The following is an 18,098-nucleotide window of genomic DNA, read 5'->3' on the forward strand; positions in this document are numbered from 1 at the left end:
ATGTGCACTCTTATCGTCTTTCTTCATCTCCCGTCACCACCCGACTTTGGACAACAGACACCCCGACCCCCAACCTGCTCCCCGACCTTCCCACGAACACCTCCACCGATACAAACGCACGCAACACTCACATTATTGAGCAAACATCGCCGGTGTTCCCGCGTCGTAAACGCACCGCCGTGGGGGTACATACCTGGCCCGGGGAATTTTCTGGAAACGTATTTTTTACGCCCGTATGGACGCGAAGGCGCGACAAGGCAAACCTGTCATTTGCACTTCTGAGACAGACGAGATAATCCGGTGCAAAACGTACAACGCGTGCACGTACATGTTCGGAAAGTAGCAGCTGTCATGCCAGACGGCACTATGTGGAATGAATGGAAGTGCCACTCATTTGTTACACTCTCCCCCCCCCCCCCCCCCCCCCCCTCCAAAACAAACACCTAAAATATGTATAATGAGTTTTTAATTAAATAAATACCGATATAAATAACATTGTACTTCGGCAAAACATTCGGGAGCAAATTAAACAGGTTTTTGACAAACGTTTTGCTTCAATTCAGTACATATTGTGCTGTTCCTTGTGGTGTGCGTGCCTTGGCCACCTGGGGGCAGTATAATGGAGACAACCACAAAGAATAATTTGCAACTTACTCAGCAATCTGGAGTAATATTAGTCATTTTTTTACAGCGCATAAAGAATATATGCCTGTGAGTATTATGTTGTGTATAATACAGAGACACCGATGCTATTCTTTAGCCAGCCTATGGCGTTTTTGTGTTGTCTGTTAGCATTAAACTAAACGGACTTTCCTAGGGCAAAGCTATGTGGTTGTTTTAACGGCACAATGGGCAATTATTTTTTTGTTTGCTTAGATTGACATTAAAATTCAACTGAGAGCGGCAATGTAATTTTCAGTATATATATATATATATATATATATATATATACATATACATACATGCGATATGTATCTGCGGAGAGTCTGTTGTCGAAATGTCTCTCAGAATATCCTGTCTTTTATTTTCTCCCGTTTCCCCTCTTTGCGGCAATTCGCCTCTTCCCTGACAATCTCCCCATGTTTTTGTGGTTCGTAAAAAAAGAATACAGTACAGTTTATTGTATGTGAAGCCTCGAAACCAGATACAGGGTCAGAGTTGTTTTTGTTTTTTTGTCGCAATACATCGGTCGATGTGAAGCGCTCAATCGCTTTTTGCGCGGCAAAGTTGCCGACAATTTATTTATTCGATTTTTTCCGATGGTCCACACAGTCGACGTGGGGTGGGGCCAAAATTTCATGGATGTGGTAAAGATTTGCTTCAGAGAAGATCACAAGTGCGCCGAGTGGCGTAGCAGTCACTTCTGCAGTAACCACTTCCAGTAAATGTTGGTGTACTTCGATGTTTTAGTGGCAGAGTGAAAACTCCTTTTGGTTTCCAATGATTCGCGAGCGCTTGGCAGCATCAGCACAACGTTCTCCGACACTCCGCTTATTGATCGCAATTGTTTCTGGTGAAAATATGCACCGCTTGCTCCATTCCAACTTTTTTAAACGAGCTGCAGATAGACGCCGGCCGGCTGAACTTCTGAAGACATTTTTCATCATCAAGTCATTTGTCCGTTGAAACAAAGTTTGAACGGCCGGCGTCGGTTCCAAAGCGAGTAATGACAGCGACATCAAACTGGGAACGTGCTACGAGCTGTTTGGCTTCACTCTTCGCTGCCGTTACTTTTGATTTGCATCACGCGAGGCAAAATGAGACGCGGCAGACGGCGCTTGAGCGAACATGGCATTGAGAAATAGTTGACATTATTTTCCCAACGGGCAAAGTTTGCGGGCAGCATGACGTCGTTTCCCGCGTCGCCACAACTTTGATCAGCCCGCCTTGGAATCACTTTTTATTAGCGTTCTTCTTCAACTTTATCCAGTCTGGCTATTAGTGAGATTTTTGTACGTTTTCAGTGTTAGTGTATATTTCATCAAATATGTCTTTAGTTTTTGTTTCACATATTAAGAAAAAAAACATACATAATTATGTAATTTTTTTTATTATATATATATATATATATATATATATGTATTATTTATCCCAAATAAAAGCATTTTTTCAAATATTTGTGTATTTTCATCTAATATTTTTGTCTGATATTTTGGTATTATTTCATAATTTGTTTGTCAAATATTTTTGTATTTTTTTTCCCCCTAAACGTTTGGTCAGGAAATATTTATTTGTTTTTGTCTAACATTTTGGTATATTATTCCTAATAGTTTGGGGTATTTTTTTCACCCAAATTTGAGTTTTTCCTTAATATTTGTCTATATCTAGTTCTCATATTTGCATATTTTTCATCTAGTATTGGCTGTATTTTTATTTATTATTGACTGTAGTTTATTTGTTTATGTATCTTTAACCAAAACTGGTAGTTTATCTTGATATACTGTATTGTTATTATTTTTGACAGTCATATTGATGCCCAATATTATTGTTTTTGTAATGTTCGTGTATTTTCATCTAAAAGTGTGTTTTTGCCTAATATTTTTTTATTTTTGTCCTAATATTTTATTCTGAACAACTATAGGATTTTTCAAATATTTGGTATAATTTTCAAATATTGTTGCCAATATTTGTTTCCTAATACATCTGTATTTTTCATTATATTTCTGTGTTTTTCATCTATTATTTCCTCACTTTTCATCTCATTTTCTTTTCCTCCAATGTGTGTATGTTGCGTTTGATATTTCTGTATTTTTCCCAGACTTTTTTCTAAGCTTCTTGTTTTGTGTGTGTAATATTTTTCACATCTTCCTAACATTTTGTGCCGAAAGAGAAACGAAAGCGTGCGGAGCCCAAAGCGAACATGGGATTGATAAATATCTGCCTTTATTTTCGGCGGGGCAAAGTCTGCGGCCAGCAGGTTGTCGTCTGATGCGCGAGGGCCACTTTGATCACGATCCGAGATCACGCGGCGTCCTCCTCGCCACCCCCCCCCCCGAAAAGCAGCAAGGCTCCGCGGTCCCTACTGTTCGGAGACACGACCCCCCCCCCCCTCCCGGCGGCGTCCGTTCGCCGCGTGGCGAGAAGCCGCTGACGATTTCAGTGTGGACGCCAAACCGCAGTGGACGCTGTCAGATCGGGGGGCCGGTTATCAGCGGCTGGATCGGTTCGGGCTTTTGAAACCCCGCCGAGCTGATGGACCGGCTGTCGTTTCCAATCAAAGAAGAGGTCGATTCCCGGCTTTTATACGGGCCTCCCCGGGTCCAGATGGATGTTTCTGGCACTTTTGACAGCCATCAACACGTAGTAGCTGAATCGCTTATGTGGCCAAATCCGATGATAAAACATTATGGAAGGCAGGAACATACAGTCGTGCCTATAAAGCTGGCTCGCTCTCTAGTTACTGCTCCATTCAAAAAGCCAGAAGCCAATCTGATATAGACATAAGTGGAATTATACTGTCTAAATATTTGCCATTGTTTTCCAATATTGCTGTCTATCTAATAGCTCTTCAATTTTCACTTTCTTTCCTCATATTTGATTGTAATATTGCTCTATTTTCGCTGATGTTTTTAAAAGATTTGTACAATTTTCGATTTTGGGATGGTTTGGTGATACTGATTTTAAACTTTTCTAAAACTGGTGTATTTTGTGTTTTATATTGTTTGTATTTTTACTATTTTTTTGGTATTCTAGTCAAATATTTTGAATTTTTTTTTCGTTCATATTTAAAGTTTTTTTTCGAATATCAATTTAGTTTTCGTCTAATTGTGTGCGTGTGTTTTTTCTAAAATATGTTTTTCAATTTTTTGTTCATACCATTTTTGTATTTTGTTTTGCGGAATATTGATGCATTTTTTGTCTGTTTTTTGTATTTTTTATCCATTGTTTTTTAATGCTTGTATTTTTTGCTCATATTTATCAATGTTTTCCAACAGCTGGTTATTTTTCATCTGTTTCTTCCCTTCAAATTTTTGTTTTTCGCCAATATTTGTGTATTTTTGTCAGATTGTGTAATCCCTGTGTCACATGTTTTAGTATAGATTTGTATATATATTTTGATCATGTATTGCTGTGGCGGTCATTCGAGTCACACGCGCACCTAATTTTTGGACGTGTGCGTTCCATCCACAGCTACTAAAAAACCCGTCTGACCTTCTTGTGGCTCTTGAGGACGGAGGGCGTGACGAAGGCCTTCTCGCACAGGTCGCACTTGTACTTCTTGTGGCCGTCGTGCACCACCTGGATGTGCACGTTGAGCGTGTCCTTGCGCTTGAAGGTGGCGTTGCACTGGTCGCACTTGAACGTCCGCTCACCTGCGGCGACAAGGTTTCTTTGTCAACAGAAGCTTCTTCGGCGCTGGATCTTTTGTTGCCGCGCTTCATCACGCTGGAACAATTTGTCTGAGGCCATTACGGCGACGACAAAGGACGACCTTTCGCCAACGATGTCGTCCTGTGTTGTGTGTGCATGACGTAAGTTTAAAGTGAACATGAAACTCCAGACGGCAAATTGGGCCACGAATGCAGCGTTTGTCTTCCTTTAAGCTTCTTTTTAGATTTGGGAACAGCAATAATGTCCCTGGGTCGAATTGACCCGGTCAACATGCTGAAAACCTACGCAGTTAATGTACTAAGAAAGACTTTTTTTTGGTTCACTAAGAGCAACAATATCTCTGGGTCAAATTGACCCAGTTGGGCTTGCTTAAAACATGCGTAGTTAAGCTAGTAAGAAAGAACTTTAACCTTCTCGTTCCATTTGGTAACAGCAATGATGTGCCTGTATCAAATTGACCCGATGCATATTTGATTCTCTAAAAGTGTCAGACACAAAATAAATCCCAATAAACATTGTTTATGTCTCACTATTAACTACATGACCTCACAATTCCATCAATAGTTATAAGTATTACCTCTCATAGATTTGTAATTATTAGATAAGATATTGAATTATTTTATTTTCCACCTGTCTGTTAGTTGCTAAGGAACAGCAAAAATGTCTCTGGGTCAATTTGACCCAAGGTGTGTTCAACAATCCAAAAGTGTCAGAGACAAAGTATATTATTTCTTTGTGTATTTTTTTTTTTTTTGTAATCTTTTCACAATGTATTGATCTTATCATCACGCAACAAAACGAAATGGCTATTTTGTATTCCATCTATCATTATTTTGTTAACAGTAGGTGACAGATTGAATGTAATTGAGGCGCCCGCAGCGACATCGCCCAACTGTTACGTTGCAGGAACACTGCTATCGTATAGCGCAGCCTCTTTATACCGCGGCGAGAAACGCCCTGAGCCGTATCACGTCTTTGTCGGTCGTAACAATGCGGCTCGGCTCCACGCAGACCTGTTGAGTCGCTCGGCCTACACCCGACACAATGTCTCGTTGCTAAGCTAACAGATACGCGTGAGAGCTGAACGCGGGTGGGCGAAAAACGGTGAGCGACGGACTCTTTTGTTACCGCATGTCCTCAAATAAACGCCTCTTCCCAAGCAGAAAAAAAATGACTGTCATAAGAAGTGCCTGACCGCCGGGCACCCTGGGTTGCTATCTTGCTAACTGTTAGCATTTGAGTTATTCATTCATTCATTCATTCATTTTCCGTACCGCTGATCCACACTCGGGTCGCGGGCGTGCTGCAGCCGATCTCAGCTACCTTTGGACGAGAGGCGGACGACACCCTGAACTGGTCGCCGGCCAATCTCAGGGCACAATTGAGTTATTCTCTGACTTCAAGAATACTTGACCACAGGGCATAATGGCCAGTAAAATCCTTTTTGACCTGCCTTGGTGTATTCTGTACTCAGATTGTTATCTTGCTATATGTTTGCATACAAAGTGTTAGCATGCTAGCATTGTATCAATTCTCAGCTGTATCAAGTGTCAGCACTTCTCAAAGGTGTCCCACTGGCTTCTGTACTCGGTCCACCACTTTTCAATATTTCCATCAACAATACTGATTCTATTTGCGTAAGTCCGTGATTCAAGCAAAAGCATCCCGTCCGTCTTCTTTCTTGTCTTTAACGAAACCGTCAAAATTGGATAGGATGAGATGGTCCTTACTGTTGTGGATGAGCAGGTGGCGCTGTAGAGAGAAAGGAGTGCGGAAAAGGGCCTTGCACTCATCGCACTGGAAAGGTCTTTCCTCCGAGTGGGTCTACAAGTGGAGAAAAGCCAGAGACAGAGTCATGTTTATCCGAGTCATGCAAAAACAGCTCTCTAGGACCGTTTACATTTGAACTGAAAAAAAAGTGAGAACAAGCGCTAAAGAATACTTTTAAAACGATTACGTTTGTTTCAATATATTGAAATGTGTTTCAAGTGTGTGTGCGGGGTAAAACTCGAAAGAAAGCAAGAAATCATACGGTCTCTCTATATCGCGGATTCCGGCACATATGACTTTGATCCCATTACAGCATTTGTTCATTTCGTGTCATTTCCTCACCTTCTTGTGATTCTTGTAGACGTTCCGATGGGCAAATTCCTTTCCGCACAGTTTGCACTTGTACGGCTTGTCCTCGCTGTGGATGATCTTGTGCGCCGTCACCTGGTCGAGACGCTTGAACGAGCGGCTGCAGATCTCGCACGTGTACGGACGCTTCTCTGTCAAGCGAAGACGAAAATGGGAAACATTTCACAGACGCGTCAAAAAAAAGTCCACAAGTGAGCTTTACGGGGCTTTTTTATCTCACCCGAGTGTGTGATCATGTGTCGTTTGAGCTGATTGGTGGAGATGAACTTCTTGTCACATGCGTGGCAGTCGAATATTTCGTGTATCTGTTACAAAGTGAAAGAGAATGCTTGTTTTGTTATTCACATTTGGGAAATTAGCACAGGAATTGTTCATGCTGAAAAGAAAATAAGGTCGCTTCGGAATGATGAGAAATCAGTTTGCTCCTCCTCTAAAAAAAATATTACTGTTCACTGTATGTTTTTGTAACATTTGGTTATTTTTCTATATATATACTGAACAAAAATATAAACGCAACACTTTTGTTGTTGCTCCCATTTTTCGTAAACTGGACTCCAAGATCTAAAACCTTTTCTACATACACGAAAGGCCGTTTCCCTCAAATATTGTTCACGAATGTGTCTAAATCTGTGTTAGTGAGCATTTCTCCTTTGTCGAGAAAATCCATCCCGCCTCACAGGTGTGGCATATCAAGATGCTGATTGGACGGCATGATTATTGCACAGGTGTGCTTTAGGCTGGCCACAATAAATTGATTGAACCCCGGTCCTCAGAACTCTGAGGCAGACGCTCTAACCAGTCGTCCACCGTGCCGCCATATATGTCTATATTTATTTATTTATTTAGTATTCATTTATTTATTATTATTATACTGTATAGACAGTATTTTAATATCTTTTGAACAAATGTAATGAATATATCTGTACTTTTTTTCCACAGTTATGGTGTGAGTATCTATTTTTTAATACCTGTGTATTTTTTCTATTTTTTTAATTGTTTTCTAATATGTTGGTATTTAATTGTTAATAGTTTTCAAAGAAATAATCTTTTTTTAATTTATAGTAAATAAAATAAATAAATTGAATGTAATGTATATTTGTTTTCTATTTTTCGCTTAAATTTAAATTTCTTTTTTTATTTTAATAGCAAGTATTTTTCCAGGATTTGTACCCAAATATTTTGTAACTTTTTCAAATTAATATTAAATAATATATATGAATAAAATAATGAATATATTTTACAATGTTAGCATAATTTTCTGTCTCTGTCTAATATGTTTGTATTTTTTTTCATTTAACATGTTTTTGTTATATATATTTTTTTGTTTATTTTGTATTAAACTATGCTTATAGAAAAGCTTACTTGGTTAAATAGCATTTTACAGCTATGACCATACGACCCAGTTTTTCCTTGGATAATGTGTCAGGTTTTTTTTATAGCTTTAGCTTGCAGCGCTAAATTAGCCTTAAAAACGTCATAGAGAGGAATGATGTCCCCAAAAACAAACTTGCTCAGCTACTGTTAAAAAACAAACAGAAAAAAAAAAAAAACTTTATATGAAAACAGAACTAGAAATGGAACTCACAACACGGGATAGGTTCTGGTTCATTATCATTATAATATGCGCAAGGCAGTTGAGTAAATATCAATGACGTACTGTATAAAATGAATTTGACCAATCAGATGCTAACGTAAATAACGGAGCTGGGATAAAGGCAAGTAACTTGCACGTAAAGGGTCAGACAAGCTTGCGTTTACCGTGCTGAACGTGTGCGTTTGTGTTTTCTATTATCTATTATTTTTGTCATCTAATATTTGTATTTATTGTTTTAATATCTTTCTAATAAATATACAGTATTCTGATATTACTTACCTTTCTGTGCTCTTGCAGATTTAGAGAGGACGAGCACTTCCTGTTGCAAATGGTGCATGTCAGTTTCCTTCGCGCACTCCCTAAAGAAAAAAACAAAGAAAAATTGTTGATTTTTTTTGCATAATCTGTATGATTTGTTGCTTTTTATGTGTTAAAATGGCAGTTGTTTTCAGATTTATAATTACCGTAACATTAATGCTCATTTCTATTATCCCATGTATGGCGTTTCATATTATATGTTAGCATTAAGCTAGTTGACTTTTGTTCAACGAAAGGATATGGTTTGGTTGAAGAATTGATGTTTCAGTCTTTTTTTGTTGTAAGAGTTACTTTTACAGTACACTTCAACTGAGAGCGACAAACCATTTAATGCAAGCACAAATCTTCATTTCCTCAAAGTGATGTTATAGCTTGACAGAAAAAGAGTGACAAGAGGTGCTAAGAAATACTTTCAAAAGTCAAACAGACTTGGGGTGTCAACTTTCGTTTCAATGTGGTTAAAGCATGTGGGAGGAGTAAAACTACAGTATATATAAGTTTTGTATGGGCCTACAAAAAAAAACAATCAAACACAGAAAATGACTACACATCTGTTTTGTTTTGGTTTTTTTGCTGTAATGGCGATTAGATCCTATTTGGCGATCACACGACCCCAATCCGTACTGTCTGATCCACTTCCCCCACCCACCGTCCAGACCACACTGGGGACCCTAAATCTCAGCTCAATCACCTCGCGATATCAAAGTCTCCATCTGGGCTCACCCGTGGCCTACATCCTGCCCTAAATAGGCAAATTATCCGGAGCCCAGAAGGTGCCGCTGCGCAATTACGTGCTAATTAGAGGCGAACGCGGCCGAGCTACTGGAGGGGCCGTAAAAGCGCCGCCTGACCTGTGTGAACGTTCCCTTTATGTTTCTTCAGTGCGTCCTTGCTCTTGAACCTTTTGCCGCAGCTCTCCTCCTTGCAGATGAAACGGGCGTCGCCTTTGCACGCCTCCTTGTGCTGCTCGAAGCTGCGCGCAAGAAGACGAAAAGAGTAAAGGGAGTAAGTCTCAAACGTGCAAGCAGTTTTGGGGAGTAACTAAGTACATGTAACCAGATTACATCATTTCATTAACAAAGTGTGTAATTGTAATCCATGACTGTGCATTACTGGGAGAAAATGTGTACTTAAGAGTTTCTTTTGGAAAGTACCATAATTACAATTTTAGTTACATTTGAAAAAAACCATTTTCCTTTCAAAAGCAAAACAAATGGATCACTGTTTTGGAAATGCTCATTTTCAAAATGCAAACAGGCAAGACTTGTCAAGTCATGTAGTTCAAGTCCAACTCAAGTTGAGTCTTTTTAGCCAAGCACGTCATGTATTGGTGACTCGAGTCTGACTCGAGTCAGATCAAGTGACTGGAGTCGAGTCCCCCAAGTCCCCTCCCCCCCCCCCCCCAAGAAGATGTACTGTAAGAAGTATGAGGTTTGGGACCACCTGGACTCTGAGCTGAAGGAGCTGTGGCACACGGAACACTGGTGATGAGCTTTGGCGTCCCCCGAAGGGCTCACCGTTTCCGAACAGTGCAACACGCTGGAGGAAAGTTGAAAATCAAATCAGATTATTTTGAAATTTCTTGCTTTATTCAAAGACTGCAGGCTGCTTCCTGCCTTGATGCTAAGCTAACCAAAGGTTCTTGAAAGTTAGGGCATGTCTTTTTTTTTATTTTTTTATTGGTTTTCTAAAAGAGGAAATGGTGTAACAAGATGACGCTCGCTAGTTAGCATAGCTTAGCATAAAAACACAAATACTTTAATTTACTGTGTGTTTGGGATTTTAATGTGTATTTTTCATCTAATATCTTATTATTCTAATATCTATCTATAAAATACATATTTAGTTGATTGTATTTTTATAAATGGTATCGTCTATTTTTAATATTCTTGCATTTTTTGTCTAACCTTTTTGTAATTTGGTCTTAATTCTCTTTTGTATAATATTTGTGGATTTTTCATTTATTATTTTGTATAAATTTCAAATATCAGTGCATTTTTATATTTCTTTTTTCTAAAAGAAATGATCTAACACTCGTATTATTCAGTAATATCTTTGTTTTTTTTCTATATTTTCTTTTTTGTATAATAATTTTTTGTCAAGCATTTTTACCTTGTCTTGATATTTGTGTATTGTTCATCCAATATTTTATTATTTTAACTTGGATCAAGTCAATTTATCTAATTGATATATTTCCATTGTTTAACAAATATATCAAACATTTTCTATCCGTGTATTATTTGTCGAAAGTATTTTTTTAAGACTTTCTTAGATTTTTTAAAATATTTTCAATTGTCGATTTTTTTTTTCAATTTTGTTATAATATTTTGCGCATGTATTGCGTTGGCAATCATTCGATTGTGCAAGTGTACCTCATGTTTGGTGCCACTCCCATGAACAAATCCCTGCCCTGTAAACCTTTTGATAAATTTTGCAAACAATGGGCGCCACGCAACTTCCGAGTGGCAGAAAAGTGACTGAGCACCCGAACTGAAACTATGACGTCATGATGACGAGCTCTATTTGTCTTCTGAATACGGTAATAACAGAAAACTGGCCATCATGCCGTTTTGGCTCACTGTCGCTGCAGCGCTTGCTTGACGGGGAACTTCTTGCCGCAGTTCCTGCACTTGAACTCCTTCTCGTCCGTGCTGGGCCTCTGGTGCAGACTCTGCAGGTGGGCGGCCAGGATCTCCTCGCTGGGGAAGCTGCTCTCACAAAGCAGGCACGGGTGGTCCTCCTTCTTGATCACCAGTTCTGGAGACGCAGTGAGGTACAGCGGATTTTATCTTAAGGCCATATCGCCCAGCCCGAATTGGTGGTGACAGAAAGTGGGCGTTACCCATCTCGACCAGGTGCTTTGCCTCTTTGCTGCTCTCCTCCTCATCTTTGTTGACCTCCTCCTCTTCCTCCTCCTCCTCCTCCTCTTCCATGTCGCTGTCCAGGAAGCCGATCAGGAGCTCCGTGTCCGTCTCGATGTCGTCCACGGCCAAGTAGAAGATGTTCTCGCCATCCTGAAAAGCAGAGGCTGATTTTAAGAGGACAGCGCAGAGGCTCCCCAGAACCTCAAAATGGATGCACAACAACAGCAATGTGGAGCTATCACTCAGATGACTCCAACGCTCGCTTAAAAGTTGCCATCACATAATGTATGATTATCTTTAACCCTTACATACTGTTTTGACATTTTCTTCCCCCCGAGAACGCACCTGATCACAACACCTTGAACATCCCACAGTTCCTGGCCGAGAAGTAAAATGCCATTACCGTAATTTCTCATGTATAATGCGCATTTCTTTCCCCAAAAAATTGTCAAAAGTCAATAGTGCACATTATACATAGGTATAGGGGAAAATGAAAAAAAACTTTCACATTTTATAAAAGTACGCCGCCATCTAGTGGTTATGAAAAAGCTGTGGACTTTCATTCCAATATACCACCGTCACCTAGAGGTTATGAGAAAGGTGTCGCCTAAACTTTCATTCCATTATGACAGGAGTACGTATGACTGCATATATGTAGAGTTGTACTCATAAGTTTACATACACTGGCAGAATTTGTGAAATCCATCCATCCATTTTCTGAGCCGCTTCTCCTCACTAGGGTCGCGGGCGTGCTGGAGCCTATCCCAGCTGTCATCGGGCAGGAGGCGGGGTACACCCTGAACTGGTTGCCAGCCAATCGCAGGGCACATAGAAACAAACAACCATTCACACTCACAGTCATGCCTACGGGCAATTTAGAGTCTCCAATTAATGCATGTTTTTGGGATGTGGGAGGAAACCGGAGTGCCCGGAGAAAACCCACGCAGGCACGGGGGAGAAAAGGCAAACTTCACACAGGCGGGGCCGGGGATTGAACCCCAGACCTCAGAACTGTGAGGCAGACGCTCTAACCAGTCGGCCGCAAAAATAAGAGCAAGCAAATAAAAAGAAAGTATTACGTGCTCAAATCAAGTGCTTCAGAATAATTCTTTGAAAAAAACTAACAAAATACAGATAATACTTCATGTTTTGATTATGCGTAGAAGCAAAATCATGCATTGTAAACATACATTATACATAGGTAGAAGGGTTTTCCAGAATTTTCAGCTCGACTTTGGGGGTGCGTATTATACATGGGTGCACCCACACCCCTCCCCCCTTCAGCTATAGAAAAAGTGGGGCACGTAATAGTGGCGTCGTACAGTCAAGGTACCAATGTCTTTGTATAAAAGCAATCAAAAAATGTCCCCTTCAAATGTTTTTTTTTTTGTCCATTTCTTTTAGTCAAACCAGTTTTAGCCAAATAGCTTGCCGCTGAGTCACTGATGGTGTAGTGGTACACTCGCCTGACTTTGGTGCGGGCAGCGTGGGATCAGTTCCCACTCAGTGACGGTGTGAATTTGAGTGTGAATGCTCGTCCGTGTCTATATGTGCCCTGCGACGGACTGGCGACCGGTTCGGGGTGTAGTCCGCCTTTCGCCCAAAGTCAGCTGGGATAGGCTCCAGCGCCCCGCGACCCTGACCAGGATAAGCGGTGTTGAAAATGAAAAAAAATGAACCTTGCCGCTGAAAGCTCACATTCACACGTGTCTGTGACAAAGAGATGATCCTTCAGCAGAAAGAAAGGAAAAAAACACAGACAGGTCAAAGAGGCGCACTCCACTGCATCAATACCACGAACGGTCCATGTGATTGCTCGCCAAAAGGTCACACGCTTGTGTCCAAAGCTCTGCCTTTCGTCAGCGCTGACATTTATTGTCCCACTTTCCTCCTCTTAATCGTTATTTACGCGTATTTGGAATCCCCTCCATTTGGACAAAATGGAGGTTTGAGGTCATCAGCCGGATGTCTCCAGACAACAAAGTTAATGAAGAAATTTTTTTGGAAGGGTTTGATCTGGTGAACTTTGAACCTGGCTCACTTGTCACTCAGCATGGTCGTAACGCTCGCATATCTCACCTTTGATTTTGGTATGTTCCAAAAGAGATGAAAGTCCCTCTAAATTGAAAACAAATATGTACATTTGTCAGAGAAGAGAGTTGTGAACAACCTTGCCAAATTTTAAAGCTTAAAAAAAATGGCCAACGATAGAAAAAAAAGGCTTCAAAAAGGTTTGTTTTTTTTCAAATAGTTTTCCCCTTGTTGCGCTTCCGCCTTTCTCACCTAGACATGCGTGCACTCGCAGCCAACAACAATGCGCTCTAAAGCATCCACACCAGCCCGGAGCTCCAGTCCACATGCTGGCTGTGAAGTCAGACTTAAAAATAATATTAATTTTTTTAAAAACTCCCTCCTCGCGCTTTGGAATTTCTCTGCATGACGTGCGTGCACTGCAAACTCACGGCTGACAACGATGCGCTCTAAAGCAGCCATGCCAGCTCGATGCCCCGGTCCATAAGGCAGGCTCTCCTATCTCTGGGGTTGAGGTCACCAAGGTGGTTAAAAAGCTCCTCGGTGGCCAGGCCCCGGGGGTGGATGAGATTCGCCCGGAGACTAAAGGCTCTGGATGTTGTGGGGCTGTCCTGGTTGACACGCCTCTGCATCCTCTGTGGACATCGGGGACCGGGCCTCTGGATTGGCAGACTGGGGTGCTGGTGCCCCTTTTTAAGAAGGGGGACCGGAGGGTGTGTTCCAACTACAGGGGGATCACACTCCTCAGCCTCCCTGGTAAGGTCTATTCAGGGGTGCTGGAGAGGAGGGACCGTCGGGAAGTCGCATCTCAGATCCAGGAGGAGCAGTGTGGTTTTTGTCCTGGCCGTGGAACAGTGGACCAGCGGACCAGCTCTACACTCTTAGCAGGGTCCTCGAGGGTGCATGGGAGTTCGCCAACCAGTCTACATGTGTTTTGTGGACTTGGAGAAGTTGTTCGACCGTGTACCTTGGGGGTTGCTTTGGGAGTATGGGGTATCGAACCCCCTGATACGGGGTGTTCGGTCCCTGTACGACCGGAGTCAGAGTTTGGTCAGCATATCCGGCAGTAAGACGGACTCGTTTCCGTTGAGGGCTGGACTCCGCCAAGGCTGCCCTTTGTCACCGATTCTGTTCATAACTTTTATGGACAGAATTTGGACAGGTGCAGCCGAGGCGTAGAGGGGGGTCCGGTTTGGTGGCCTCAGTATTGCATTTCTGCTTTTTGCAGACAATGTGGTTCTGTTGGCTTCATCAAGCCGTGATCTCCAACTCTCACTGGAGCGGTCGAGTGTGAAGCGGCCGAGTGTGAAGCGGCTGGGATGAGAATCAGCACCTCCAAATCTGAGACTGTGGTCCTCAGTGGGAAAAGGGTGGCGTGCCCTCTCCGGGTCCGGGATGAGATCCTGCCCTGATGTGAGGAGTTCAAGTATAAAGTAGTAAGTAGTAAGTGGGGTCTTGTTCACGAGTGTGGGAAGAATGGAACTACAAAATCAAAAGAATTCACAGGCTTTGCTCAATATTTTGTTGATGTACCTTTAGCAGTAATTAAAATCTCAATTCTTTTTGAACCTGATGTCACGAGCTTAGCACACCTATCTTTGGCGCACAGACATTTTGGAGATCTCTCCAGAGATCGTCAATGGGATTGAAGTCTGGGCTCTGTCTGGGCCACTCAAGGACATTGACAGAGTTGTCCCGAAGACCCTCCTTTGATATCTTGGCTCTGTGCGCTCACGGTTGAAAGATGAACCGTGGCCCCAGTCTGAGCTCAAAAGTGCTCTGGAGAAGGTTTTCAGTCGGATGTATGTGTGTTTTTTTATTTATTTTTATTTTTTTAGTTAATTTGCAAAAACCTGAAAAAAGAAAGTTTACCTTGTAATTATGGGGTGTTGTGTGTAGGATTTTGAGTAAAGAAATTGGAAAAAAAAGCTGGAAAATGAGAAAATATGGAAAAAGTGAAGTGCTGTGAATACTTGATTTTGTTGTTGTTGTTTTCCCTAAAATGGTTTCATTAAAATTTACTTATTCTTGTTTTTTTTTTCCAACACAAGCAATTTACATATGCATTTCGGTTTTGTTTTGCATTTTTTTGTGACAGTTGCCTCTTGAAAAGCAATTTCGGCACTCTGTATGTTCCACACATATTGAGGACTGACAACGAACTGATACCATACCATAATTGGTGAATTCAATTCTCGATTGAAAAAAAAATAAAATGGGAATTATTATTTTATTGTTAAGAGAAATAATTATATCCACATTTGAATGGCCCTTGAGACCAATGTATATATAATTGACAGTAAGAAATCATGTTTCCTGTTGCACTTGAGTACATTGCAGACTGTGCCTTTTTTTTGTTGTTTTTTTTTGCTGTTTGAATCAGTACTTCTACTTTTACACAAGTATCTCGACTTTTACTCAGTGTAAGTACTTCTGCCACCACTGCCGGACACTTCATTTGGTGCACCTAATGGGATGAAATATAAGAACTTGGTAAAAAAAAAAAAAAAATACATAAACTGCCTTTGCAAAGATAATAGTGGTCAGTTTGGTTGCCAAATGGCGAGGATAATCATCATCATCAGAATGCTAACAATATGCGAGACACACCGCAAAGCTTTTGGAGCAGAGAGGCACGCTATTGTCTGGCGTCACTTATTAAAAGTCATATTAAAAGGCTCCATTGTGTCCGCCCGACAGAGGAAATGTACCTGAATGGCTGCCAGGTTCTTCTGCTCTTGCGAGGGCGCCTGGTGGACAAAACGCAGCCAGTTGGCGTAGCGCGGATTGCTGGCGTCCAGGATATACAGGACGTCACCCTTACTGCCACGAACCTGCACGGCGGCGGGGGGGAGTGAGTTTCATTTGTCAACTTTCACCATTGAAATGAATGGAAATGCCACTAATCAGTTCCAGCCCCCCTAAAAACACCAATAAAAATGTCTGATGTGTATTTAATTTAAAAAAAAAAAAAAAAAAACATTCTACTCTGGCGCATAAAGAATATATGCCTGCTAGTATTGTTATATGCTTCGTCTTTAGGTGTTGCTGCACCATTTGTGTTCAAATATCAGTTTTTTAAAGGTTTGGAACTATAAATTCTAATAATATTGATGTTAGTCAGTCTATGGCATTTTGCATTGTGTGTTAGCATGAAGCGAGCGGACTTCAAGTTAGCGGAGGTAAAGTTAGTGCGATTTGTTTGAATACACCTCGTGTAATTCTTGTTGTTTACGACTGAACTTCGACCGGCAGTGGCAATAAGCAGCTTGACGCAAGCACATTTGCGCACGTTTAAAAAAAGAAGAAATAAAAAAAGTTTGGGCTTGCCCGTCAGTCAGCGAACCAGGAAGTAGCCAGCTCTCACTTCCAAATAAACGCAAACACGGCACGCCACTATTTCCTTCGGTTAAGGATCTTGACTGAGCGACTGTTGAATTTGTGCGTTGTGGCCCGATTTGCGTGTGGTAATTAAAAATGTAACAAAAGAAAATCTGAACGGAAAAATGTGCCCTCACCTCCCACATGAGTCTGGTGTCGGCGCTTTCGTCCAGCTCGCACGGCAGCTTCTTCTCCCCAGCGAAGGGGCCAAATTTTTCTCCCTTAGAAGACAAAACACCAAAAACTTGTTGTCACACATCAATAAACATTCTTTTTTTTAAAAACACACAATTATAGGCTTTCCCCCCTAACTTTGGCTTCATAGTAGATTGTTGAATCATTTCTTTTCCCGTCCCGCTGGCATTTCAAAGCTATTCCCTTTATTCAGTTTGCATAAATCAGCCTCCAAAATGTGAATTTCATCTTGAAAATACACAAATTTATTCTTGTAAAATTAAAACTGTAATCTGGAAAAATATTTGATTTTTTTTTACGTCAAACGTGCACATTTTATCTCCTAATATGACAATTTTAATGTTAAAAGTATATTTTTTAATGTCAAGGTTGTACAACTTTATTCTCAAAAACACAGGTGTCAAACTCTAGGCCCGGGGGCCAAATGCGACCCGCCACATCATTTTATGTGGCCCACGAAAGCGACTAATTTGCATCACCTTGCATGATTCTTGCTAAAATCTCTCCCAAAATGTAAAATTGTCGTAACATCGAGATGTTGCAAGCATTTTTTTTCGTTAGCAAACCCCTTTTTACAGTAACTTGATGGGGGCCGGGGAGGGGAGGGTTAACAGTAACCCCCGTTAAACGGCACTGGAATCCAACGCGCTACCGCGGCAATATTTTTTTGTATTTCACGAAGATCGACCGCGCGTGTCAAACGTTTAACGAGAGTCAATGGGGAAACTGGAAGTTGCGTCAGAAAATGAGACAACCAGAGATAAATGAAGTGTGCATTATTTATCCTATTTGTCTGAAAATAGATATAGATAGGATTTATATTTTTATGAACATATTCTATTTCCATGATTTGACTTTTGCCCTTTTTCAATGTGACTCAGCAGGGGTGGGCGGCACCCTAGCGCCCTCTGTTGAGGGCGGCTGCCACGAAATATTGCAATGATCTGGTTTCGCAGTCCCTCTGAGGGAAACCGCACCAACAATGTGGCCCACGACAAAAATGAGCCCTGCAGTCGAAAAAAATAAATACAAATAAAATGACGAGTTTTTTTTTTCTCGTTTTTTTTTTTTTGTTTTTGGGGCGGAAGATTTTGCAGAAGTAGTTTTTCCCCACACTTGTATGTCACAAGTGAACGCACCTTCAAGTTCCCCAACTCCTGGCAGGGGGGCGTGGGGACCACACACGTCATCTTTCGCCCATCTTTTTTTTTCTTCTTCTTCTTCTTCTTCTTCTTTTTAGGAAT

At 41.1% G+C, this 18,098-nt stretch overlaps 1 protein-coding gene across 8 annotated transcripts in view; it reads right to left on the reverse strand.

The window, feature by feature from the left end:
- prdm5 (PR domain containing 5) overlaps positions 1-18,098 on the reverse strand; it is a 40,196-nt gene that overhangs the window by 21,521 nt on the left and 577 nt on the right. For 3 of the 8 annotated variants that reach the window (XM_061779384.1, XM_061779379.1, XM_061779380.1), the window contains exons 2-14: positions 17,994-18,098; positions 16,797-16,880; positions 15,990-16,112; positions 13,327-13,365; positions 11,226-11,397; positions 10,963-11,140; positions 9,827-9,922; positions 9,235-9,356; positions 8,345-8,424; positions 6,692-6,776; positions 6,445-6,602; positions 6,063-6,156; positions 4,153-4,313 (exon numbers count right to left, since the gene is read on the reverse strand). In XM_061779384.1, coding sequence (XP_061635368.1) covers positions 4,153-4,313; positions 6,063-6,156; positions 6,445-6,602; positions 6,692-6,776; positions 8,345-8,424; positions 9,235-9,356; positions 9,827-9,922; positions 10,963-11,140; positions 11,226-11,397; positions 13,327-13,365; positions 15,990-16,112; positions 16,797-16,880; positions 17,994-18,098 — 1,497 coding nt within the window. Of the gene's footprint in view, positions 1-4,152; positions 4,314-6,062; positions 6,157-6,444; positions 6,603-6,691; positions 6,777-8,344; positions 8,425-9,234; positions 9,357-9,826; positions 9,923-10,962; positions 11,141-11,225; positions 11,398-13,326; positions 13,366-13,530; positions 13,580-15,989; positions 16,113-16,796; positions 16,881-17,993 lie in introns of those variants that run through there. The other 5 variants (XM_061779385.1, XM_061779383.1, XM_061779382.1 and 2 more) reach the window with 4 other exon arrangements.

This window comes from Phyllopteryx taeniolatus, chromosome 7, assembly GCF_024500385.1.
Source record: "Phyllopteryx taeniolatus isolate TA_2022b chromosome 7, UOR_Ptae_1.2, whole genome shotgun sequence".
NCBI lineage: Eukaryota > Metazoa > Chordata > Actinopteri > Syngnathiformes > Syngnathidae > Phyllopteryx > Phyllopteryx taeniolatus.